The 25,410-nt window shown below is 59.2% G+C and overlaps 2 protein-coding genes across 2 annotated transcripts in view; both read left to right on the top strand.

The window, feature by feature from the left end:
• Positions 1-1,444, top strand: part of LOC115385417 (nesprin-1-like) — a 39,989-nt gene extending 38,545 nt beyond the window's left edge. The window contains exon 35 of the mRNA XM_030087408.1: positions 26-1,444. Within this exon, the coding sequence (XP_029943268.1) occupies positions 26-1,444 (1,419 nt within the window). The remainder of the gene's footprint in view (positions 1-25) is intronic.
• A 7,477-nt stretch (positions 1,445-8,921) lies between these two features.
• LOC115385427 (nesprin-1-like) overlaps positions 8,922-25,410 on the top strand; it is a 45,400-nt gene continuing 28,911 nt past the window's right edge. The window contains exons 1-17 of the mRNA XM_030087418.1: positions 8,922-9,385; positions 9,461-9,611; positions 9,771-9,998; positions 10,434-10,532; positions 17,543-17,730; positions 17,808-17,931; positions 18,091-18,257; positions 18,353-18,506; positions 19,500-20,134; positions 20,220-20,399; positions 21,944-22,094; positions 22,177-22,335; positions 22,413-22,595; positions 23,789-23,890; positions 23,967-24,170; positions 24,977-25,184; positions 25,263-25,375. Of these exons, the coding sequence (XP_029943278.1) occupies positions 8,922-9,385; positions 9,461-9,611; positions 9,771-9,998; positions 10,434-10,532; positions 17,543-17,730; positions 17,808-17,931; positions 18,091-18,257; positions 18,353-18,506; positions 19,500-20,134; positions 20,220-20,399; positions 21,944-22,094; positions 22,177-22,335; positions 22,413-22,595; positions 23,789-23,890; positions 23,967-24,170; positions 24,977-25,184; positions 25,263-25,375 (3,510 nt within the window). The remainder of the gene's footprint in view (positions 9,386-9,460; positions 9,612-9,770; positions 9,999-10,433; positions 10,533-17,542; positions 17,731-17,807; positions 17,932-18,090; positions 18,258-18,352; positions 18,507-19,499; positions 20,135-20,219; positions 20,400-21,943; positions 22,095-22,176; positions 22,336-22,412; positions 22,596-23,788; positions 23,891-23,966; positions 24,171-24,976; positions 25,185-25,262; positions 25,376-25,410) is intronic.

Raw genomic sequence — 25,410 nt, 5'->3', positions numbered from 1 at the left:
CCCGTCCCGGGGTCCCGTCTCGGAGGTCCCTCCCGGCTCCCTTCCTGGGGGTCCCGTCCCGGGGGTCCCGTCCTGGGAGTCCCTTCCTGGGGGTCCCGTCCCGGGAGTCCCTTCCTGGGGGTCCCGTCCCGGGGGTCCCGTCCTGGGAGTCCCTTCCTGGGGGTCCCGTCCCGGGGTCCCGTCCTGGGAGTCCCTTCCTGGGGGTCCCGTCCCGGGGGTCCCGTCCCGGGAGTCCCGTCCCGGAGTCCCTTCCTGGGGGTCCCGTCCCGGGGGTCCCGTCCCGGGGGTCCCGTCCTGGGAGTCCCTTCCTGGGGGTCCCGTCCCGGGAGTCCCTTCCTGGGGGTCCCGTCCCGGGGGTCCGTCCTGGGAGTCCCTTCCTGGGGGTCCCGTCCCGGGGGTCCCGTCCTGGGAGTCCCTTCCTGGGGGTCCCGCCCGGGGGTCCCGTCCCGGGAGTCCCTTCCTGGGGGTCCCGTCCCGGGGGTCCCGTCCCGGGGGTCCCCGTCCTGGGAGTCCCTTCCTGGGGGTCCCGTCCCGGGAGTCCCTTCCTGGGGGTCCCGTCCCGGGGTCCCGTCCTGGGAGTCCTTCCTGGGGGTCCCGTCCCGGGGGTCCCGTCCTGGAGTCCTTCCTGGGGGTCCCGTCCCCGGGGGTCCCGTCCCGGGAGTCCCGTCCCGGGAGTCCCTTCCTGGGGGTCCCTCCCGGGAGTCCCTTCCTGGGGGTCCCGTCTCGGGGTCCCGTCTCGGGGGTCCCGTCCCGGGAGTCCCCGTCCCGGGAGTCCCTTCCTGGGGTCCCGTCCCGGGAGTCCCTTCCTGGGGGTCCCGTCCCGGGGGTCCCGCCCCGGTTCCGTCTCACCGCCTTCCTCGCCTCTCCGCAGGAAATCAAGCTGAAGCTTCCGGCGATGGAGGCGGCGTGCAAGGCGGCGAGCCGCACGGCGCAGCTGCTGAGACAAGGACGCCCCGGAGGACGAGCGGGCCGCCATGGCCGCCGTCATGGCCGCCGTCAAGGAGCAGCTCGGCAAGGTGCGTCCGGGGGGCGGGGTCAGCCGCTCAGGCCAGACGTCGCCGTGTCCCTGTCCTCACCTGGCCGTCCCCCCAGGTCCGGGACAGATGTCTTCCTCTGCTCAGAGACGTCCAGGCGCTGCTGCCCCCCACTGGAGGACATGGAGAAGAACATCAGCGGCTTCTACCAGGCTCTGGAGAAGGCCGGCGCCGTCACCCGGCTCCGCCCACTCCCACGGCGCGCTGGACTTCAAGCCAAGTGCCAGGTGACGTCCCCTCCCCCGGCGTCCCCGGAGACGTCCCCTCCCCCGGCGTCCCCGGGGACGTCCCCTCCCCCTGCGTCCCCGGGGACGTCCCCTCCCCCGCCGTCCCCGGGGACGTCCCCTCCCCCGCCGTCCCCGGGGACGTCCCCTCCCCCGCCGTTCCCGGGGACGTCCCCCGCTGACTGAGCGTCTGTCCTGCAGGAGCTGGCCACCTTCACCCACAGCTGTAAGAAGAGCCTTGGCGCCGTGGAGCGGAGCCACCAGAGCGTCCAGAGGGTCCTGAGCAGCAGCCGCGCGCTGCAGCACCTGACCTGCGCCTGCTGCAGGGCCGCAGTGGCCCAGCTGCAGGCGTCCTCCCAGGTGAGGCCCGTGGCGGCGGGCGGTGGCGGGGCGGCGGGCGGAGCCGGGGCGGCCCGGCGGAGGCGGTACGGCGGGGCGGCGGGCGGAGGAGGGGCGGCGGACGGAGCCGGGGCGGGCGGGTGGAGCTGGGGCGGCGGGCGTGGGCGGGGCGGCGGGCGGAGGAGGGGCTGCGGGCGGCGTCGGGGCGGCGGGCGGAGCCGAGGTGGGCGGAGCCGGGTCGGCACTGCTTCACAGTGGGTGTGTGTGTGTGCCTGCATGTGTGTGTGTGTGTCCTCTCAGAACATGATCCAGGACTCCACCCAGTGGCGGCAGCAGGTGGAGGCCAACAGCGGCCTGATGAAGCGCTTCGACGAGTCCCGCCTGGACCTGGAGAAGGTCCTGAAGACGGCCCAGCTCCACCTGACGGAGCGGGAGACCCGGAGGAGCTGCTCCACAGGCACACGGTGAGGGGGTGGGGGTGGAGCGGGGGTGGGCAGGGGGTGGAGCGGTGGAGGGAGGAGCTAGGGAGGAGCTGATAGTGGGGCTGGAGTGGAGGATGGAGCTGAGGGTGGAGCTGTGGAGGGAGGAGCTAGGGAGGAGCTGAGGGTGGGGCTGGAGTGGAGGGCGGAGCTGAGGGTGGAGCTGTGGAGGAGCTGAGGGTGGAGCTGTGAGAGCCCCCGGTGGAGGCGCCCCCCTCCCCGCCTCTGGGCAGCGGGTGGTGCGGCGGGCGGAGACCCTGAGCTGTGTCTTGCAGGGCGTTCTTCGGCCAGCTGGAGCCGCGGCTGCTGAGCGCCTTCCTGAAGGCGTGCGACGAGCTGAGCGACATCCTGCCGGCGCAGGCAGCAGGGGGCGCTGCAGGACACGGTGCGGCGGCTGCACCGCCTCTGGAAGGTAGGGGGGGGGGGCGCCGGGGTCCGCCCCCGGACCCGTCTGACGGACCGGCTTCAACGCCTCCCCAGGACACCCAGGCGGAGGCGCCGCTCCGCCTGCTGCGCCTGCAGGGGGAGGCGGAGAGGATCCGGCTGCTGGCGGCGCTGCAGGACTGCCGGGCCGAGCTGGACCGCGAGGACGGACAGCTGGACAGCCTGGGCAGCGAGCGGCTCCTCAGGGAGCACCGGGTGAGGGTCCTGCGCCCGAGACCCGTCCTCTGACCGTCCTCCGACTGTCCTCGTCATCTCGTCCTCTGACCGTCCTCTCACCGTCCTGTCACTGTCCTCTGGCCGTCCTCTGACCGTCCTCTGACCGCTTCTGACCGTCCTCTCATCCTCTGACCCGTCTTCTGACCGTCCTATGATCCGTCCTCTCATCCTCTGACCGTCCTCTCGTCCTCTGACCCGTATTCTGACCGTCCTCTGACCGTCTTCTCATTCTCTGACCCGTCCTCTGACCGTCCTCTCGTCCTCTGACCCATCCTCTGACCGTCCTCTGACCGTCTTCTGACCGTCTTCTGACCGTCCTCTGACCCGTCCTCTGACCCGTCCTCTGACCGTCCTCTCGTCCTCTGACCCTTCCTCTGACCCTCCTCTGACCGTCCCCTGACCGTCCTCTGACCGTCCTGTAACCGTCCTCTGACCCGTCCTCTGACCGTCCTCTGACCGTCTTCTGACCGTCCTCTGACCCGTCCTCTGACCGTCCTCTGACCGTCCTGTAACCGTCCTCTGACCGTCCTCTGACCGTCCTCTCATCCTCTGACCCATCCTCTGACCGTCCTCTGACCGTCCTCATCGTCCTCTGTCTGTCCTCTCACCGTCCTCTGCGTCCTCCAGGCCTTCTTTGGGGAGATGGGACCGCAGTCCGCCTGCGACCAGAGGCTGCAGCTGATGGAGGACCTGGTCCAGAACCTCCCTGAGGACGACCCGGCTCGCCATCGCCCTGCAGGCCGCCAGACAGGACCTGGACCGGGTCCGGGACGAGATCCAGACCACCCAGCACAAGCTGCTAGAGCACCAGGACAAGTGGAAGGAGTACGACTCCAGGTGTGTAGGGGACTCCCCCCCCCCCCCCCGCGGCGTCCCGCCCTCACCCCCCGCTGTGTGTCCTCAGGTACCCGAGTTGTCCTGCTGGCTCATTTCTAAAGAGACTCACCTGAGGCTGCTGAGGACCCGGGTCAGCGACCCCAGGAGGTTCAGCCAGGTGCAGACCAGCATCAAGGTGAGCCCTCGCCCACCGGCCCTCAGGGACCTTCAGGACATTCAGGATCTTCAGGGACCTTCAGAGAACAGAGATCTTCTGATGAGGTGAAGACGGCCTGGACCCCGATGGTTTCCCAATGGTCCCTCCACCTTCAGCTCATCAGAAGATCTCTGTACTCTGAAGGTCCCTGAAGAATTCTGAAGGTCCTGAAAGTCCTGAAGGTCCCTGAAGTCCCTGAAGGTCCTGAAAGTATCTGACGGTCCCTGGAGGTCCTGGAGGTCCCTGACAGTCCTGAAGGTCCTGAAGGTCGTGGGACCTGACGGCCTGCATGGACCTCAGTGAAGACGACTTGTCCTGCTGGACCGTGTCCTCTCTTGTCCTGCAGGAGCTGAGGAACGAGGCCGAGCTCCAGAGGGGAACCTGGGCTGGCTGAAGGCCCGGATGACGGTTCTGATCGAGATCACGCCGACGCCGATGCCCAGAAGCAAGGCAGCGCCCTGAACAAGCTGTCCTCGGACTTCAAGGCTCTCCTGGCCTCGCTGGCCGAGGTACGGAACGTTCTCCACGTTCTCGTCGGCGGGAAGCCTGTCGGCCTCCCTGAAGCTCCGGTTCTCTGCGTCCTCGTCTCCCAGGCCGAGAAGACGGTCCTGGCTGTGGGGGACTGCGCTCAGTTCAGGGAGGAGGGTCCAAACCATGCTGGACGACCTGGTCCAGGCCCAGAAAGAGGCCCAGGACGAGGTCTCCAAGATCCTGGACTGTCCAACAGCCAGAGAGCTCAACAGCTGCTGCTCGTTAACCAGGTACCATCAACACCTTGTTAACCGGGTACCATCAGCACCTCGTTAACCAGGTGCCATCAACAGCTCGTTAACCGGGTACCATCAGCACCTCGTTAACTGGGTACCATCAGCACCTTGTTAACCGGCTACCATCAGCACCTCGTTAACCAGGTACCATCAACAGCTCATTAACCAGGTACCATCAACACCTCGTACCGGGTACCATCAGCACCTCGTTAACCAGGTACCATCAACAGCTCGTTACCGCGTACCATCAACAGCTCGTTAACCAGGTACCATCAGCACCTCCTTAACCGGTACCATCAGCACCCTCGTTAACCAGGTACCATCAACAGCTCGTTAACCGCGTACCATCAACAGCTCGTTAACCAGGTACCATCAGCACCTCCTTAACCGGGTACCATCAGCACCTCGTTAACCAGGTACCATCAGCAGCTCGTTAACCAGGTACCATCAACAGCTCATTAACTGGGTACCATCAGCACCTCCTTAACCGGGTACCATCAGCACCTCGTTAACCAGGTACCATCAACAGCTCATTAAGCGGGTACCATCAGCACCTCGTTAACCAGGTACCATCAGCAGCTCGTTAACCGAGTACCATCAACAGCTCGTTAACCAGGTACCATCAACACCTCGTTAACTGGGTACCATCAGCACCTCGTTAACCGGGTACCATCAACAGCTCATTAACCAGGTACCATCAACAGCTCATTAACCAGGTACCATCAACACCTCGTTAACCGGGTACCATCAGCACCTCGTTAACCGGGTACCATCAACAGCTCATTAACCAGGTACCATCAACACCTCGTTAACCGGGTACCATCAGCACCTCGTTAACCGGTACCATCAACAGCTCATTAACCAGGTACCATCAACAGCTCATTAACTAGGTATCATCAACAGCTCATTACCAGTACCATCAACACCTCGTTAACCGGGTACCATCAGCACCTCCTTAACCGGGTTCCATCAGCACCTCGTTAATCAGGTGCCATCAACAGCTCATTAACCGGTACCATCAGCACCTCGTTAACCAGGTACCATCAGCACCTCCTTAACCGCGTACCATCAACACCTCGTTAACCGGGTACCATCAGCAACCATCCTTAACCGTGTACCATCACACCTCGTTAACCGGGTACCATCAGCACCCTCCTTAACCGCTACCATCAACACCTCGTTAACCGGGTACCATCAGCACCTCCTTAACCGGGTACCATCACACCCTCGTTAATCAGGTACCATCACAGCTCATTAACCGGGTACCATCAGCACCTCGTTAACCAGGTACCATCAACAGCTCGTTAACCGCGTACCATCAACAGCTCGTAACCAGGTACCATCAGCACCTCCTTAACCGGGTACCATCAGCACCTCGTTAACCAGGTACCATCAGCAGCTCGTTAACCGGGTACCATCAGCACCCTCGTTAACCAGGTACCATCAACAGCTCATTAACCAGGTACCATCAACAGCTCATTAACAGGGTACCATCAGCACCTCGTTAACCAGGTACCATCAACAGCTCATTAACCGGGTACCATCAGCACCTCGTTAACCAGGTACCATCAACAGCTCATTAACCAGGTACCATCAACAGCTCATTAACCAGGTACCATCAACAGCTCATTAACCAGGTACCATCAACACCTCGTTAACCAGGTATCATCAACAGCTCATTAACCAGGCACCATCAACAGCTCATTAACTAGGTATCATCAACAGCTCATTAACCAGGTACCATCAACACCTCGTTAAGCGGGTACCATCAGCACCTCCTTAACCGGTTCCATCAGCACCTCGTTAATCAGGTGCCATCAACAGCTCATTAACCGGGTACCATCAGCACCTCGTTACCAGGTACCATCAGCACCTCCTTAACCGCGTACCATCAACACCTCGTTAACCGGGTACCATCAGCACCTCCTTAACCGCGTACCATCAACACCTCGTTAACCGGGTACCATCAGCACCTCCTTAACCGCGTACCATCAACACCTCGTTAACCGGGTACCATCAGCACCTCCTTAACCGGGTACCATCAGCACCTCGTTAACCAGGTACCATCAGCAGCTCGTTAACCGGGTACCATCAGCACCTCGTTAACCAGGTACCATCAACAGCTCATTAACCAGGTACCATCAACAGCTCATTAACCCGGGTACCATCAGCACCTCGTTAACCAGGTACCATCAACAGCTCATTAACCAGGTACCATCAACAGCACGTTAACCAGGTACCATCAACAGCTCATTAACAGGGTACCATCAGCACCTCGTTAACCAGGTACCATCAACAGCTCATTAACCGGGTACCATCAGCACCTCGTTAACCAGGTACCATCAACAGCTCATTAACCAGGTACCATCAACAGCTCATTAACCAGGTACCATCAACACCTCGTTAACCAGGTATCATCAACAGCTCATTAACCAGGCACCATCAACACCTCGTTAACCGGGTACCATCAGCACCTCCTTAACCGGGTTCCATCAGCACCTCGTTAATCAGGTGCCATCAACAGCTCATTAACCGGGTACCATCAGCACCTCGTTAACCAGGTACCATCAGCACCTCCTTAACCGCGTACCATCAACACCTCGTTAACCGGGTACCATCAGCACCTCCTTAACCGCGTACCATCAACACCTCGTTAACCGGGTACCATCAGCACCTCCTTAACCGCGTACCATCAACACCTCGTTAACCGGGTACCATCAGCACCTCCTTACCGGGTACCATCAGCACCTCGTTATCAGGTACCATCAACAGCTCATTAACCGGTACCATCAGCACCTCGTTAACCAGGTACCATCAACAGCTCGTTAACCGCGTACCATCAACAGCTCGTTAACCAGGTACCATCAGCACCTCCTTAACCGGGTACCATCAGCACCTCGTTAACCAGGTACCATCAGCAGCTCGTTAACCGGGTACCATCAGCACCTCGGTAACCAGGTACCATCAACAGCTCATTAACCAGGTACCATCAACAGCTCATTAACCAGGTACCATCAGCACCTCGTTAACCAGGTACCATCAACAGCTCATTAACCAGGTACCATCAACAGCACGTTAACCAGGTACCATCAACAGCTCATTAACAGGGTACCATCAGCACCTCGTTAACCAGGTACCATCAACAGCTCATTAACCGGGTACCATCAGCACCTCGTTAACCAGGTACCATCAACAGCTCATTAACCAGGTACCATCAACAGCTCATTAACCAGGTACCATCAACACCTCGTTAACCAGGTATCATCAACAGCTCATTAACCAGGCACCATCAACAGCTCGTTAACCAGGTACCATCAGCACCTCGTTAACCAGGTACCATCAACAGCTCATTAACCAGGTACCATCAACAGCTCATTAACCAGGTACCATCAACACCTCGTTAACCAGGTATCATCAACAGCACGTTAACCAGGTACCATCAGCAGCTCGTTAACCGGGGTTCATCAGCAGCTCATCATTTGTATGAACATGCAGACCAGCCGTTTCCCTCCGACCCCGGTACCTGCGCCTTGATAATGACCTCTGACCTCTGGTCGCTGGTGATGCCCGAACGCCGGAGTGTGTGTGAATGTGTGTGTTTCCCCAGCCGCTGCTGAGGCGCCTGAAGCTGAAGAGGACGGATGTCCAGCAGCTGCTGATCCGGGGCCGGCAGCTGCAGGCGGAGGAGGGGGGCGGAGCTCTGCAGCTGGACCTGCACCACCTGGAGAGCACGCTCAGCCAGATGGAGCAGAGCATGGCGTCCCAGGAGCAGAGCCTGCAGGTGAGCGGGTTTCAAACCCTCAACCGGAGCTGAGCCGTGGCGCTGTCGTCCAGACGTTGCCGGACGCTGTGCTCCGCCCGCAGGCCGCCCTGGACGGCTGGCAGCAGCTGGACGGCCAGGTGGACGCCGTGCGGCTCTTCATCGGTAAAGCTCGCTCGTTCCGCAGAGAGGGAGCCGAGCTTCAGCAGCCCGGAGAGCCTGGAGGCGGAGCTGAAGCAGGCCGAGGTAGGCTGCCGTCCTGCCGCCGTCCTGCCGCCTTCTGCCCCCGTCTCGCCGCCGTCCCGCCCCCTTCCGCCCCGTCCCGCCGCCGTCCTGCCGCCTTCCGCCCCCGTCCCGCCCCCATCCCGCCGCTGTCCCGCCCCCGTCCCGCCCCCTTCCGCCCTGGTCCCGCCAACATACCGCCCCCTTCCGCCGCTGTCCCGCCACCGTCCCGCCCCCTTCTGCCCTGGTCCCGCCAACATACCGCCCCCTTCCGCCGCTTTCCCCGCAGCCGTCTCCCCCCCATCCCGCCCCCGTCCTGCCAACGTCCGGCCCCCGTCCCACCCCGTCTCCCCCCCGTCTCACCCTCATCTCGCCCCCCTTCTGCCCCCATCCTGCCGCCGTCATGCCCCCATCTCCCCAGTCTCCCCGTCCCACCGCCGTCACGCCCCGTCTCCCCCCTGGTCTCCCCCCGTCTCGCCCCCCGTCTCGCCCCTATCTCGCCGCTGTCTCACTCTCGTCTTACCCTCGTCTCCCCCCGTCTCCCCCCCGTCTTGCTGCCGTCTCACCGCCGTCCCACCCCCTTCCGCCCCCGTCTGCCCCCATCTCCCCCTGTCTCACCGCCGTCCCGCCCCCATCATGCCCCCGTCCCGCCCCCGTCCCGCCCCCGTCCCGCCGGCCCGCCCTGACGGCCCCGTCCTGTGAGCAGGTGCTGCTGAAGCGGTGCGAAGCCGAGGCCACGCTCGTCGACGCGCTGCTGAAGAGGGCCGCCGAGATCCAGCTGGGCCCCAAAACCCAGGCGGCGCTGCTGGAGCAGGCCCGGGCCCTGAGCCGGCAGCTGGAGGCGGTGGAGTCCGGGCTCAAGACGGAGTGAGACCCCAGTTCCCCTCAGCGGCCCTGCTGGCTGGAGGCGGTCCGGACTCACCAGACCCGTCTCTGCTTCAGGGTTCAGGCTCTGGAGACCATGAGGGACCGGTGGGACCGGTTCGGAGCAGCGTTCCAAGACTTTTCCTCCTGGATCTCCGACAAAGAGAAGCAGCTGGAAGCCGTCCGGGCCTCCGGGTCTCCTCTGCAGGACCAGATCAGCACCGTCAAGGTGAGTCCGAGGACGGGACGGTTCTGGGGAACCAGGCTCCTGGTTCCGCTTCGGGTTCCGTTGTGAACCTCGCCGCTGTTCCAGTTTGGATTCGGAGAACGAGTCGCTGTGGTCCAGGAAGTGAAACCCGACTCTTTGCGGTTTTCGTGGTGTGTCCAGGCCGTGGGGGCGGAGCTTCAGGATCGGGCGCAGGCGCTCTCTCGGCTGGAGGCGGACTCTCAGGCGCTGTCTCGGTTCGTGTCTTCGGGCGAAGCGGCCCGGATCAGGGCCCGGCTCACCCAGGTGGGCCGGTTCTGGGAGGAGCTGAAGGAGAGTCTGCAGCAGCTGGAGGCACAGCTGGAGCAGAGCTCCGCCCACCAGCAGAGGTTCCAGACCAGCCTGGACCAGGTCTGTCCAGCCCCTGATCAGAGAACCTGCCCAACCGCACCACCTTCTGACCCTCCACCCTCTGACCCTCCACCCTCTGACCCTCCACCCCCTGACCCTCCACCCTCTGAACCTCCACCCCCTGACCCTCCACCCTCTGAACCTCCACCCTCTGACCCTCCACCCTCTGAACCTCCACCTTCTGACCCTCCACCCTCTGACCCTCCACCCTCTGAAACTCCACCTTCTGACCCTCCACCTTCTGACCCTCCACCCTCTGAACCTCCACCTTCTGACCCTCCACCCTCTGAACCTCCACCCTCCACCCTCTGAACCTCCACCTTCTGACCCTCCACCCTCTGACCCTCCACCCTCCACCCTCTGCCCCTCCACCCTCTGACCCTCCACCCTCTGACCCTCCACCCTCTGACCCTCCACCCTCTGACCCTCCCCCAGGTCCAAACGTCTCTGCGGGAGCTGCAGGCCCGGCTGGAGCAGCCGCTCACTTCCTGCACGTCGTCCTCAGAAACCTACAGGTGTCTCCAGGACCACATGGTACCGACCCGAGTTTCTGTTCCTCTTCACAGTCCAGACCGCTGGACCTGTAGCGACAGGGTTCAGGAACCAGGAAGTAGTGACTGGGTTCAGGAACCAGGAAGTAGGAAGTAGTGACAGACTTCAGATAGATAGATAAATACTTTATTAATCTCGAAGGAAATTGTGCAACTGTAGTCTGTTGCTCAAATTCATAAACCCAGAAATAAAAATAAAGTTATAAAGTACAGTTAAAAAGACAAATAGCAACAGCCTTAATAAATAAATAAATGAATGAATGAATGAATAAATAAATAAATAGATCCAACATTAAAAAGTCAAGTGTTGCTCCATCAGGTGCTATTTAGTAAAAGTTAAAGTGCAGCACTGAAGAGCGAAGTTGAGGCCCAGCACCAGACTGTCCTGCTCCTCCCTGAAGGCGCTGCGTCGTACAGCCTGACGCTCCAGGGACTGAAGGGTACCTGGAGCTGAGAGAGACCACAGGGTTCAGGGGGTGGCTCTGATTGGACGGGATCACCCTGATCTTAGAGAGCGTCCTCTGCTCCACCACCAGGCCACATCCAACCACAGAGCCGGCTTTCCTTATGAGCCTGTTCAGCCTTAGGGTGTCCCATATCTTGGCGTTTCCCCCCCCCCCCCCCCCCCCCCCCCCCCCCCAGCACACAACAGCATAAAAAAGAACACCAGATACAACAGACTGGTAGAACATGTACAGTAGCTTAGAACGGACTCTAAAGAAATACATCCTGCTCTGCGCCTTCTGGTGCGCAGCGTCCCTGTTTGCTGCCGGGCTCAGACTGTGGTCCGGCTGCAGCCCCAGATGGAGACCACCTCCACCTCAGATCCACTGATGTGGATGGGCTGTAGAGCAGGGGGCGTCCAGCGGGAATCCAGCACCAGCTCCTTAGTTTTAGAGGTGTTCAGCTGGAGCTTGTTGCGCTGGGACCACTCCACAGAGACCTTCACCAGGCCCCTGTACCCCCCTCCTCGCCCTCCCCAATACTCGCCACAATGGCAGCGTCAGAGAACGTCTGCATGCGGCAGGTGTCTGAGTTATCCTGGAAGTCAGAGGTGTAGAGAGTGAAGAGGAGTGGCGACAGCACTGTGCCCTGAGGCGCTCCAATGCTGCAGGTCAGTGTTGAGGCCCCCCGTTCGGACAAACTGTGGTCTGTTAGTCACATAATCCGAAATCCAGGTCACGAGGTGGGGGTCCACAGCCAGGAGAAGGCTGGGATGGGCGGTATTAAAAGCACTGGAGAAGTGGAGGAATAGCATCCTCACCATGCACCCCCAACTTCCAGGTATGTGAGGCTCGGTGAAGGAGGTAGAGGACGGCGTCCTCCACTCCACTCCTCCTGATGAGCGACCTGGAGGGGGTCCAGTCCTCGCAGCACTTGAGGGTGTACAATCCGCAGGACCGGTCGCTCCGGTGTCCTCATAACGCGCGACCGGCCTGGAGTCGCTCGGCTCCCGCGGATGATTCTTCTTGGGAAGTGGAACGATGCAGGAGGTTTTCCACACAGGAGGAACTCTCCCCTGCTGCAGGCTCCGGTTGTAGACCTGCTGTAGAGGCAGCACAGGTCCTCGAGAGCCTCGGGCAGACCTGGTCCGGACCCGGGGCCTTCCTTGGACGTAGACGTCGCACCTCAGTTGTCACCTGGTCCGTAGTGATGAGAGTTGAGGTGGGAGTGGTCGAGAGCGAGGAGAAGCAGGGTGGAGGTGATCAGGGTGGCATGAGGAGGGCTGTAGGGTGAGCAGGGGGTCGGTGGGGAACTGAAGGGGTTAATAAAGGTGTTCAGCTCCTCAGCTCTCTGACCATACAGCCAGCATCGTTCTTCCTGCTGCAGCCTGTCATGGTTTTCATACCGTTCCAGACCTCCTGCATGTTGTTCTCACTCAGCTTCCCCTGGAGCTTCTTGCTGGAAGCCTCCTTATCCTCCTTCAGGCAGGCTTTCACTTCTCTGCACCTCCTTCATCCTCTACTACTTTTCCTCCCAAACACCCTCTTCTTTTGTGTAGAATTGTCCTCAGATGTTATCCACAGCTTGTTGTTGGCAAAGCACTTCACAGTCTTCACAGGCACCACCAGCTCCTCACAGAAGTTAAGATAGCCAGTCAGGCACCCCACTGCCCCCTCCAGGCCCCCTCCAGGCCCCCTCCAGGCCCCCTCCAGGCCCCCTCCAGGTCCTCACCATGTGACTCCACCAGAACACTCCAGTCTGTGGTGGCAAAGCAGTCTCTCAGTGCCCCCTCTGTCTCAGGACCGCCTGCAGACCTGCCTGGTTGTAACAGTTTGCCTCTATAAGGGGAGTATCGATGGGCTGCAGGTGGACAGGGCTGTGGTTGATCTGCCCAGTGGAGGGAGAGGAGAAGCTGAGTATGCATCCCTAGTGTTTGCATACAAAAGGTCTATAGTCCTGTTCTTCCTTGTGGGGCAGCTGACGTGTTGGTGGAAAGAAGGCAGAACAGAGTCCAGGGTGACGTGATTAAAATCACCCGAAATGAGAACGAATGCATCTGGATGTTGGGACTGAAGTGCTGTGGTGGTGTTACAGATGGCCTCAGGCACTGCCTCTGCTCCGCCCTCGGAGGAATATAAACACAGAGCGCGATGACGTGCGAGAACTCACGTGGTACGTAGTACAGTCTGATGCTAACAGCTAGCAGTTCCAAATTGTGGCTGCATATAACGGATTTAACGGTCAGATGTTGGGATGACACCATCGCTTGTTAGCATACAGAATAAGATAAGATACATTTTATTGTCCCACGAGGGGAAATTTGTCTTGGGCCCATAGTGGCAGCTGCATGCGTTCATAACCATGACTTAACAGTGTACAAGACAGACGCAATCAATAGATAACAATAGACAGTTAAAAACAGCAAAGCATTTAAAACAAAAGAAGTACAGGAACTGTGCAATGTTTCACGATAGGAAGAAAAGTGCTTTGGTGCAAATGATGTGAACACGGTCAGTCGGCCTAATCTACATGTTTACTCCAGCTCAAGCTGCTGGACACAATCAGGCCTAAGTATTTGTATGAAGACACTTGTTCAATTGCCGTGCTGCCGATGATCACTGGCTCGTGTACTGTAACCCCATGAGGATTAAAGGTCATCTCTTTGGTTTTCTGTGTGTTTAGCACCAGATGATGATCCTCACACCAGGAAGTAAACCTGTCTATCTCCTCAAAGTACATTCTAGGGTCTGACCCATTGTCTAGTAGGGAGAGGATAATCGTGTCGTCCGAGAACTTAATTACGTGATTGCAGGCATGTGAACTTCTGCACTGGTTGGGATATAATGTAAAAAGAATCGGAGAATTCACACAACCCTGTGGCACCCCAACATTTCTCTGCTTACAAGTAGAAAGTGAACCTTTGACCAAGACCTGCTGTGAGCGACCTGTCAAGAAGGAATAAAACCATTTCACAAGGCGCAGGCTTACATCCAAATTAATTCATTTTCAATGACCAGGTGGGGCAGTATCGCGTTAAAGGCAGAGCTGAAGTCTGCGAATAACACCCTGGCTTTGGGATGCTCCAGATGTTTTGTGATCAAGTGCACAACAGTGATGACGGCATCCTCGGCCCCGTTTGTAAGCAAACTGTAAGGGATCGAGTCTGTTTGCCACTTCAGATTTGAGCATATCACCCATGATCCTCTCAAAGCACCTCATTATTATGGACGTTAAAGCCACAGGTCGGTATTCAGAATTAACAGCTGGACATGTGACCTTAGGCACTGGAATAATTGTGGATTTTTTCCTTAGTTGTGGTACAGTGTGACAATTGGGTGACATTTGAAAAATAGGATGATAAGCTTCAGCCAGTTCTGCAGAACAGTTTTTTATCAGCAAAGCGGAACGTCCATCAGGGCCTGTTGATTTATTTTTACGGACTTTGCTGAAGACAGACTCCACCTGCTGAAGAGTGATTCCAAAGTTGTTCTGTTCAGAAGGGAGAGTCCACAGTTTCTTTCCCTTGCCTAGAGTAGTCTTGAGTTTCAAACCTAAGGAAGAAGTCATTGAGCTCGTTAGCACATGATTCGTTGTCCAGGGTTCTGATGTGACGTTTACTTGGAGCCATGGTGGTTGGGTTCCTCACGTGGCCCCAGAGCTGTCTGTTGTCTGAGGTTCTGTAACTTTGCTCAACGATGGTGCGCTTTTTGACTCTTTCCTTCCTCAGCAACTGCTCTCATTCTTTTTGCGCTGCAGCAGCTTCGTTAAATTTTTTGCTCTGGAATGCTTTGTTTTTCCTATATGTGCACGTTTTGATTTCCTTTATAATGTGGGGTTTATTATTCTGATTTTTCTCTACCACACTGTCAACACAAAATTTGATGTAATGTGTAGTAGTGTCCGTGGCTTCTTCCAGATCTAAACTATGGAAGAGAGTCCAGTCAGTGCTGAGGAAGCAGCCGCTCAAGGTCTCTGTGCTTTCTTGTGTCCGTTGTAATATAGTTTTCTTTTGCAGTTTACTGGATTTTAGAAGTGTTTTATATGTGGACATGAGGTGCATATGTGGTCCGAAGTGCCAGTTGGTGGGAGAATTCTGGCTTTGTAAGCACCTTGCAGATTTACAAAGCACTTATCTAGGATCCTGGTTTTCCTCGTAGGGGGTTTTACGTATTGATGGAACCCTGGTAAAGTGGCTTCAAGCTTGCAGTGGTTGAAGTCTCCCGTCACCAGAACGGGAGATCCAGGAGAGCGCTGCAGTTGTTCATGCACACAGTCAGTTAAGACACTTGCCGCCCGAGCAGCTTTGCCATCAGGGGGTATATAAACCAGACAGACAATAACGCTCCCAAACTCTCCAGGCAGGTAGAAGGGACGCATAGAGACACACAGCAGTCCGAGGTCTCGGCTGCACACGTGAGATCTAGCAGTAAACTGCTTAGCGATTAGCCCCCCTCCACTCCGGTGTTTCCCTAGGATTGGCCCCTTGCGGGGGGGGGGTTGAGTCATAATATGTTCTTTTATCATTTCTAATTAGAGCTGGCCAACAATTAATTGCACCCCAATCCTGGAGTTAATCACGATTAAAATGGCTCATTTGAAGTCTGCCGATTCCATTCAAAATGTGTGTGTTACATAAATTATTTTACAATTGATCAAATATGATTTATAATGGCTTAAAATACCAAGTCTTTACCAAGATTGCCCCCAACACACACACACACACACACACACACACACACACACACACACACACACACACATCAATAGCAGAGCAGATGAAAAATGGTTTGAAAAATAAGTTTCTTATGAGCGCTCACTTCCTCAAACTCCATCCTATCTCCAAGACAGCCTGAATCCAGTCACGCCGCACGGCGCCTCCTACTGACCTTTATTAATCCAGATTGTGTGTTGAAGGGAAATGTACTTTATTTTGTGTGTTTTCAGCCTGAAAAACGCCGAGCTGGCCGAAACGCTGCACCGACAAAACTCGCGATTTAAGTTTCACTTTCATTTTCTTCATATTTGCGCTCCTGGTTTCAGTTTGTGCCTCATACCAGCATTTTCCTCCTGATTTTTACTGATAATTCCGCCGAGTTCAATATGGCAAATAATGAGGAATGGACCGTGTTTCACCGCTAAAAGCGTGTGTGTGTGTGTTTGTTTTTACGCTCAGCTGGAGCAGCGAGGCTCTCCGACTCGGGACACACACACTGGTTTGCAGCGGCGCGTCTCGTCAGGACAGCATGAGGAGCGGCCTTTATGCAGGAAAACTAAAGTTTGCCTGTAAAAAAGTAACAATTATTTTAATTTAACTTGACCTTCTCGGGGGGGGCGGGGGGTGCCGTTGGGGGGGGGGCGGGGCGCCCCCCTAATATAATGGTAGGGGAAACACTGCACTCTGCTTAACCGGGGGTCCCTTCCTGTCTGTGCGGATACTCGAGTACCCCTCTAGTTCCACCATAGAGTCAGGCACATTCTCATTCAGCATAGTACAGTGAATCCAATGATACAAGCATCCCTACATGCATTGCAGTATCTCATGTGCGCCGTTAGTTCATCCATGTTGTAACGCAGTCCTCACAGAGCAGGATCACTGTTGCAACAACCCATCATCAGTCGGGCAAAACTGGCCTGTCTGAAGCAGAACTCGCCAGGCGTTGGATTGTTCTGCGCTACAGGGAACGTGAGCTGGCGTACACCGTCCTGAGGCGGGTGAGTTCGACCCTGCTGATGATGGGTCGTTGCAGTAGTAATCCCCCACCTTTGCGCTTTCCGGATGCATCAGGATCCCGATCCGCCCGAACGATGGAAAAGCCGGGCAGGTCCACGTTAGCATCCGCTACAGGGCGAGATCGCCATGCCTCTGTGAAAACGAGTGGACTGCTCTCCTTGTAGCTCCGCTGGCTCCCGATCAGTGCAGTAGGCTCATCCATCTTGTCGGACAAGGTACGCACTTTTCCCATAACGGCGGAGGGGATGGAGCCTTAGCTCTAGCCTTGTATTTACGACCGGCTCGGCATCCCCGGTACTTCCGCCTTAACGCCAGTGGAATCAAATGGCGTATACCGCCTTAACATCGTCCTTCAGTGCTAGGAGCTCCTCTTTTTAGGACACAGGTCTGTTAATGCTGGCGAGCATCACAGAAAAGAGGAAAGAAAAGCCGAAAAAACACTCACTGAGCAAGCAGACGAGCAGCCGCTCTCACGCAGGCGCAGGACTGAATACAGACCGTACAGGAACCAGGAACCAGGAACCAGGAAGTAGTGACTGGGTTCAGGAACCAGGAAGTAGTGACTGGGTTCGGGAACCAGGAAGTAGTGACTGGGTTCAGGAACCAGGAAGTAGTGACTGGGTTCAGGAACCAGGAAGTAGTGACTGGGTTCAGGAACCAGGAAGTGGTGACTGGGTTCGGGAACCAGGAAGTGGTGACTGGGTTCAGGAACCAGGAAGTGGTGACTGGGTTCGGGAACCAGGAAGTGGTGACTGGGTTCAGGAACCAGGAAGTGGTGACTGGTGTGGACGAGTGTGACCGCTGGTGTTTCTCCTCAGGACGTGGTCCAGGGTCTGGAGGTTCTGCGGGGAACCCTGCTGACGCTGGCGGGCGGAGCCCGGAGGCTCGGCGACAGAGACGAGGCGGAGAAGACGGTGTCTTCTCTGGACAGCAGCTACCAGCAGAACCTGCAGGACGCCCGGACCAAGCAGAACGTCCTGGAGAAGCTGCTGGGCGCCTGGCAGAGGTACGGAGAACCCGGCTGGAACGCTGGAACGCTGGAACGCTGGAACGCTGCAGCAGTGAGCTGGTCTCCCTCTCCAGGTTCGAGACGCTGCGATCCAAGATGGCGTCGTGTTTGGAGCGGAGCGAGGCGGCCTCCAGACCGGAGAACCGGTGTCTGTCTGCGGACAGAATCAAGCTCCGCAGCGAGATCCAGGACCTGCAGGTGGAGCCCGTCCCCGTCCCCGTCAATGGTCCCTGTCCCCGGTCCCCATCCCCGGGCCCCGTCCCCGTCCCCGTCCCCATCCCATCCCCGTCCCCCGTCCCCGTCCCCGGTCCCCGGTCCCAGTCTGGACCGGTGGACTGACTCTGCTCCGTCTTCCAGGCGCTGCAGGCGGAGCTGCAGGACCTGGACCCGGTTCTGGAGCAGCTCCGGGCTCTGGGGGCGGAGCTTGTCTCCACCGCCGACCAGGAGACCCGGACCCGGCTCAGAGAGACGCTGGAAACCCTGCAGACCCGCCTGCAGGTCCAGAACCAGGACCTGCCTCAGAGGTACGGCCCGGCCCGACCCGGGGTGTGTGTGTGTGTGTGTGTGTGTGTGTGTGTGTGTCTCAGTGTGTGTCAGTGTGTGTCGTTCTCCCCCCCAGGCTGCAGGACCTGCAGAACCAGGTCTCGCTGCTGGACCAGTTCCAGGCGGCGCTGCAGACCTTCTCCCAGTGGAGCCAGACGGTTCTGAGCGGCCTGCAGGAGGAACCGGCGCTGACCGGAGAGAACCTGCAGAACGTCAGAGCACAGGTCCAGGTCAGACACACACACACTGACACACACACTGAGACACACACACACTGACACACACACACACTGATACACACACTGACACACACACACACTGACACACACACTGACACACACACACTGACACACACACACACTGACACACACACACACTGACACACACACTGACACACACCACACTGACACACACACTGACACACACACACACTGACACACACACACACTGACACACACACTGACACACACACACACTGACACACACACTGAGACACACACACTGACACACACACACAGTGACACACACACTGAGACACACACACTGACACACACACTGACACACACACACAGTGACACACACACTGACACACACAGTGACACACACACTGAGACACACACTGACACACACACTGACACACACACTGACACACACACACTGACACACACACACTGACACACACACACACTGATACACACACTGAGACACACACTGACACACACACTGACACACACTGACACACACACTGATACACACACTGACACACACACTGACACACACACACTGACACACACACTGACACACACACTGACACACACACACTGACACACACACTGACACACACACAGACACACACTGACACACACTGACACACACACTGACACACACACTGACACACACACTGAGACACACACACTGACACACACACTGACACACACACTGACACACACACTGACACACACACTGACACACACACTGACACACACACACACTGACACACACACTGACACACACACTGAGACACTGAGACACACACTGAGACACACACACACACACACACACTGACACACACACTGAGACACACACACTGACACACACACTGACACACACACACACTGACACACACACTGACACACACACTGAGACACACTCACACACGCGGCCGGAGCCCGGCTGGACAGTGACCTCTGACCTGTGACCTCTGACCTGTGCCGGGGCTGCAGGAGGCGCAGGCGGCGCTGGACGGGCAGGCGGGGGTCCGGCAGGCCCTGGTCCTGCAGGCGGAGAGTCTGACCCGGTTCTGCTCGGCGGAGGACGGCCGGCGGCTGAGCGGCGGGACGGAGGACGGGCTGCAGGCGTACCGGGACGCCCGGCGGCTGGCGGGGCTGCGGGCGGACGGCCTGGACCGGCTGGCGGTCTTCCTGCGGGCCCGCGGCGCCGCGGCCGGCGAGCTGCGCCGCCTGCGGGACGCCGTGGACGGCGCGGGCGCCGGCGCCTGGGACGGCGGCCGGGCGGAGGAGCTGCGGCGGCAGCTGGACGCCGTCGTCCCCGAAGTGTCCCGGCTGGAGGCCGAGGCCGTCCGGCTGGACGGGGACCTCTGCAAGAGCCACCTGCGCCTGGGGGACGGCGGCGGCGGCGGCGGCGCCACGTGCCGCGCGCTGGCGGACGGCCTCGGCGCCGAGCTGGACGGCGTCCGGAGCCTGCTGGGGACGCGGCAGGGCGAGGCGGAGGCGCTGGCGGCGCTCTGGACGTCCTTCGCTCACAGGAAGCAGCGGCTGCTGGAGGCGGTGGAGGACGTCCGGGACAAGGCGGACCGGCACGGCCTCGGGGAGCCGGGTCTGCACGCCCTGCAGCAGAGGTACGTCCCCCCGTCCCCCCGTCCCCCGTCCTGAGCCGGTCCCCAGCGGCTCAGGACCACCTGGATCTGTGTCCACTGTGTCCAGGCTGCGGTTCGTGGGCCAGCTGGAGGACGAGCTGCTGTCCCTCCGGCACGAGCAGCAGTGGCTCCGGGACAAGGCGGAGCTGCTGTCCCAGCGGGACGCCGGGCGGGGCGTCCAGGCCCTGAGGGACCTGGACCTGGTCCAGACCGCCTGGGAGGACACCAGCAGAGCCATCGCCGAGAGGTGCCTCCACCCTGCCCCCCCGCCTCCACCGCCTCCACCCTGCCCCCCCACCTCCACCGCCTCCACCCTGCCCCCCACCTCCACCGCCTCCACCCGCCCCCCACCTCACCCTGCCCCCCCACCTCCACCGCCTCCACCCGCCCCCCACCTAACCCTGCCCCCCTGCCTCCACCGCCTCCACCCTGCCCCCCCACCTCCACCGCGTCCACCCTGCCCCCCACCTCACCCTGCCCCCCCACCTCCACCGCCTCCACCCTGCCCCCCACCTCACCCTGCCTCCACCCGCCTCCACCCGCCCCCCCACCTCACCCTGCCCCCCACCTCCACCACCTCCACCCTGCCCCCCCACCCCACCCTGCCCCCCCACCTCCACCACCTCCACCCTGCCCCCCACCTCACCCTGCCTCCACCGCCTCCACCGCCTCCACCCGCCCCCCACCTAACCCTGCCCCCCCCCCGCCTCCAGTCTCTGAGTTGTCAGCAGGTGGGGGGTGGCAGTGTGATGGAAGGCCTGGTGTTCACAGTGTTTTATTCTGGAGCAACAGTCAGACATCAGTATGAAACAGTTTTCTAGCGGCTGCTCGCTCTGATGGCTCGCTTCGGCTTTTAGCACATTTAATTACCTTTAATAACTCACTAATACCAGCTGGCCTCTTACCTCTCTTGAATCGTGTTTCCTCGGACGTTTGCAGCGGTGCATTATCCTGGCGCGGCTGCGTTGCTGCGTGCCCCGCCTCGTTAGCAGCTAAGCTACCGCCAGGCTAACCTGATGACCCACGTCTGTAGCTTCTCCGTCCGGACGCTCCTGACATTTAGACCCTCGAAAGACTGTAAAACAGAAAGGACGCAGATACACGACCCATCCGCGGGATACGCCCACACGGAGGCGGGGCTTCAGTTAGCGGATAGCTCTTGCTCGTGGCCCTAACCCTAACCCTCTGTAATAATTTAGCGTAGCGGCGTTTAATTTTTGTAAGCATAGCAGGCCGCTAGGCTACTATGCTCTCGGGGAAACGCTGCACCTCCTCCCCCCCTCCTCCACCCTCCTCCACCCTCCTCCACCCTCCTCCACCCTCCCCCCCTCCACCCTCCTCCACCATCCCCCCTCCTCCCCCTCCTCCACCCTCCCCCTCCTCCCCCCCTCCACCCTCCTCCACCCTCCTCTCCACCCTCCACCCCCTCCCCTCCTCCACCCTCCTCCCCCCCTCCCCTCCTCCACCCTCCTCCACCCCTCCACCCCTCCCTCCTCCACCCCCTCCACCCCCTCCCCCTCCTCCACCCCCTTCCCCCCTCCTCACCCCTCCTCCACCCTCCTCCCCCTCCCCCCTCCACCCTCCTCCACCCCCTCCCCTCCTCCACCCTCCTCCACCCCTCCCCCCCTCCTCCACCCCCTTCCCCCTCCTCACCCCTCCTCACCCCTCCTCCACCTCCTCCACCTTCCTCCACCCCTCCTCCCCCCTCCTCCACCCCGCCCCCACCCGCCTCCGCCCGCCCCCAGCCGCCTCCGCCCGGCCTGCTCCGTGTCTCACCCGGCTGTCCTTCAGGCAGCAGCAGTGCAGCCTGCTGGTTGAACTCCTGACGGAGTTCCAGGCCCTGAGGACCTCCGTCAGCTCCGTCCTCGCCGGCGCCGAGCCTCTGCTGGAGATCGGGTCCGCTCTGAAGGACCACGAGGAAACCAAGAGGTCGCTGACCAAGGTCGGGTCCGGCACCGCCTCCTCCGTCCCCGTCAGCTCGGGTGGGGTTTGACCCGCCGGTGGATGTTTGACTCCGCCCACAGCTGGAGGCGCTGAAGGTGGAGATGGCCAGCCGGCAGCACCAGCTGGACCGGTTCTCCGGCGGGGGGAGGCAGCTGCTGGCCGAGCTGAAGAACATCCCCGGCTGCGAGACGGAGACGCTGAGGACGGACACGGAGACGCTGGTGGACCAGTGGCTGGACGTGAGTTCAGAACCAGGACCAGAACCAGATACCGTCCAGAAACCTGCTCCAGAACCAGTGGTGTTCTGTCCCTCCAGGTCTCGGAGAAGGTGGAGGACAGGGTGGAGCGTCTGAACGTCAGCCTGTGTCTCTGGGAGGACGTCCGGCGTCTCGCCGACTCGGTGGAGACGTGGACCAGCAGCTGCACGGCGGAGCTGAGCGACCGACTCAACAACCTGGACGACAGCCGGGAGGCGGCGGCGCGGCTGGACGCCCTGCAGGTACACAGGAAGTACAGCGGGACCAACAGGAAGTGGAGCGGGACCAACAGGAAGTGGAGCGGGACAAGCAGGAAGTACAGCGGGACAAACAGGAAGTGGAGCGGGACCAACAGGAAGTGGAGCGGGACAAACAGGAAGTAAAGCGGGACAAACAGGAAGTGGAGCGGGACAAACAGGAAGTGGAGCGGGACAAACAGGAAGTGGAGGAGAGGACAGACAGGAAGTACAACGGGACAAACAGGAAGTACAGCAGGACAAACAGGAAGTGGAGGGGAGGACAGGCAGGAAGTACAGAGGGACAAACAGGAAGGGGAGCAGGACAAACAGGAAATGAAGCAAGGGACAAACAGGAAGTACAGCAGGACAAACAGGAAGTACAGCAGGACAAACAGGAAGTACAACAGGACAAACAGGAAGTGGAGTAGGACAAACAGGAAGTATAGCAGGACAAACAGGAAGGGGAGTGGGACAAACAGGAAGGGGAGTGGGAGACAAAGAGGAAGTGAAGCAGGAGACAACCACAGATTAGATTAGGACTCAACTAGGAAGTGGAGCGGGGGACAAACAAGAACTTGACTGAGAGATAAATAGGAAATTGAGAGAAAGACGAACAGGACGTGGAGTAGGGTACAAACAGGAAGTCAAGCTGGGGAAAAATGGGAAATGGAATCGGGGACAACCAGGAAGTACAGTGGGACAAACAGGAAGTTAAGTAAGGGACAAACAGGGAGTGGAGCAGAACAAACAGGTAGTAGAGCAGGGGGGAAACCAGGAAGTGGAGGTGGGGACAACCAGCAAGTACAACGGACAAACAGGAATTGGAGCAGGGGAGAAAACAGGAAGTGGAGTGGGGGACAACCAGGAAATAGAATGGGGCACAACCAGGTAGTGGGACAAACAGGAAGTGAAGTAAGGGACAAACAGCCATGAAGTTCGGTGGGGGACAACCAGGAAGTCAAGTGGGGGAAAAACAGGAAGTAGATCTGGGAGCAACCAGGAAGTGGATCAAGAGGCCAGAAGCACAGTTTTCGGCTTCAGTCTGAGTCTTTTGTTGTTGTTTTTTGTCGATTTCTACCTGGTGTAGTGGCTTCTCTCTACAGTCCAAAGACAGCATGTGACACACACACACGCACACACACACACACACACCCGGCTGTCTCTCAGGTTGCAGTTTTTGGACGTTGTGTCCCCAGGCGGAGCTGGCGGAGCAGGAGCAGACTGTGGACGTCCTGCAGCAGAAGGTGTTGGACCTGAAGACGAGCATCCAGAGCGCCGAGACTCCGGCTAAACTCCAGGTAGAGCGTCCGTCCCAGCCGTCCCGCAGCTCCTCGCTGTCCTACACAGACGTCCCCCGCTCTGGACTGTCTCCAGGTGTTGGAGGACGAGCTGCGGAAGAAGGTGGGCGGCGTGGAGAAGCTGCTGGACCAGACCAGGACCCGGCTCACGGACTTCAGCCGCCAGAGGAAACAGCTGGAGGACTACATCTGCCAGATGTCTGCCTGGCTCAGCGGCATAGAGGACTCGCTGGTGTCGTCCCCGGCCGGATCCGATCCCGAAGACATCTGCAGGGTGAAGGTACAGCCTGGACCGTGTCCGTCTCTGCTGCTGGTCTTTGTCCAGCTCTGTAAATGAAGACTGTCTGTTGCTGAGGCTCAGTGACGACCGGAGATCAGCTGACAGCGAGAAGACGTCAAGGTTACAGGTGTGAAAGGTCCAGCCTGATCAGGAGGATCCAGTCTGATCAGAAGGATCCAGTCTGATCAAGAGGATCCAGTCTGATCTGGGAGGATCCCGTCTGATCAGGAGGATCCAGTCTGATCTGGAGGGTCCAGTCTGATCGGAAAGGATCCAGTCAGACCATATCTGGAAGGATCCAGTCTGATCTGGGAGGATCCCGTCTGATCAGGAGGATCCAGTCTGATCAAGAGGATCCAGTCTGATCTGGAAGGATCCAGTCTGATCAGGAGGGTCCAGTCTGATCGGAAAGGATCCAGTCAGACCATATCTGGAAGGATCCAGTCTGATCTGGGAGGATCCTGCCTGATCATGAAGGATCCAGTCTGATCAGGAATGATCCAGTCTGATCTGGAAGGATGCCGTCTGATCAGGTGGGGTGGGAGGATCCTGACTGATAAGGGGGATCCAGGCTTATCAGAAAGGATCCAGTCTTATCTGGGAGGATCCCACCTGATCAGGAAGGATCCAGTCTGATCAGGTGGGATCCGACCCTCCTCACTTCTTTAAAGAAGTCTTCCCAGCTCCAGGGATCTTTTTTTCACCGTGATCCGCAGACCCTGGTCCGGGGTTGATCCCCGGAGCTGGAACACACAGGAGAACCGGCCCGGCCCGGTCTGTGACGTTCCGGTTCCTGTTGTGCGCAGGAGCTCCAGAAGGAGCTGCAGAACCAGCAGGGCAGCATCGAGTCCACCAGAGAGACCCTGACCGCGCTGTGCAGGAAGTACCCGTCCCAGGAGCTGGCCGGTCTGGGCTCGGCGCTGACCCGCCTCGTCAAGACCTACGAGGCCGTCAACCAGCTGTGTGGACGGACGCTGGCGTCCCTCCAGGGCCGTCTCCAGCAGCACTTCAACGGTGAGCCCGCGTCCCCCCGCCGGGACGGACCCCGGGGCCGCCCCGCGTCCTGACCCGGTTCCGTCTCTGTCTCGTCAGACCTGATCCAGGAGTTCCGCCGCTGGCTCTCGGAGCAGAGGGACATCGTCTCGGAGTGCTGGGACCGGTCGGGGGACGTGGCCGTGCTGGACCGGAAGCTGCAGAAGTTGAAGGTAAAGCCGGGACCCGGGCCGGGACCCGGACCGGG

The sequence above is a fragment of the Salarias fasciatus genome, unplaced genomic scaffold (genome assembly GCF_902148845.1).
Source record: "Salarias fasciatus unplaced genomic scaffold, fSalaFa1.1, whole genome shotgun sequence".
Taxonomy (NCBI): domain Eukaryota; kingdom Metazoa; phylum Chordata; class Actinopteri; order Blenniiformes; family Blenniidae; genus Salarias; species Salarias fasciatus.
This window is presented reverse-complemented; position numbering and strand designations above follow the sequence as displayed.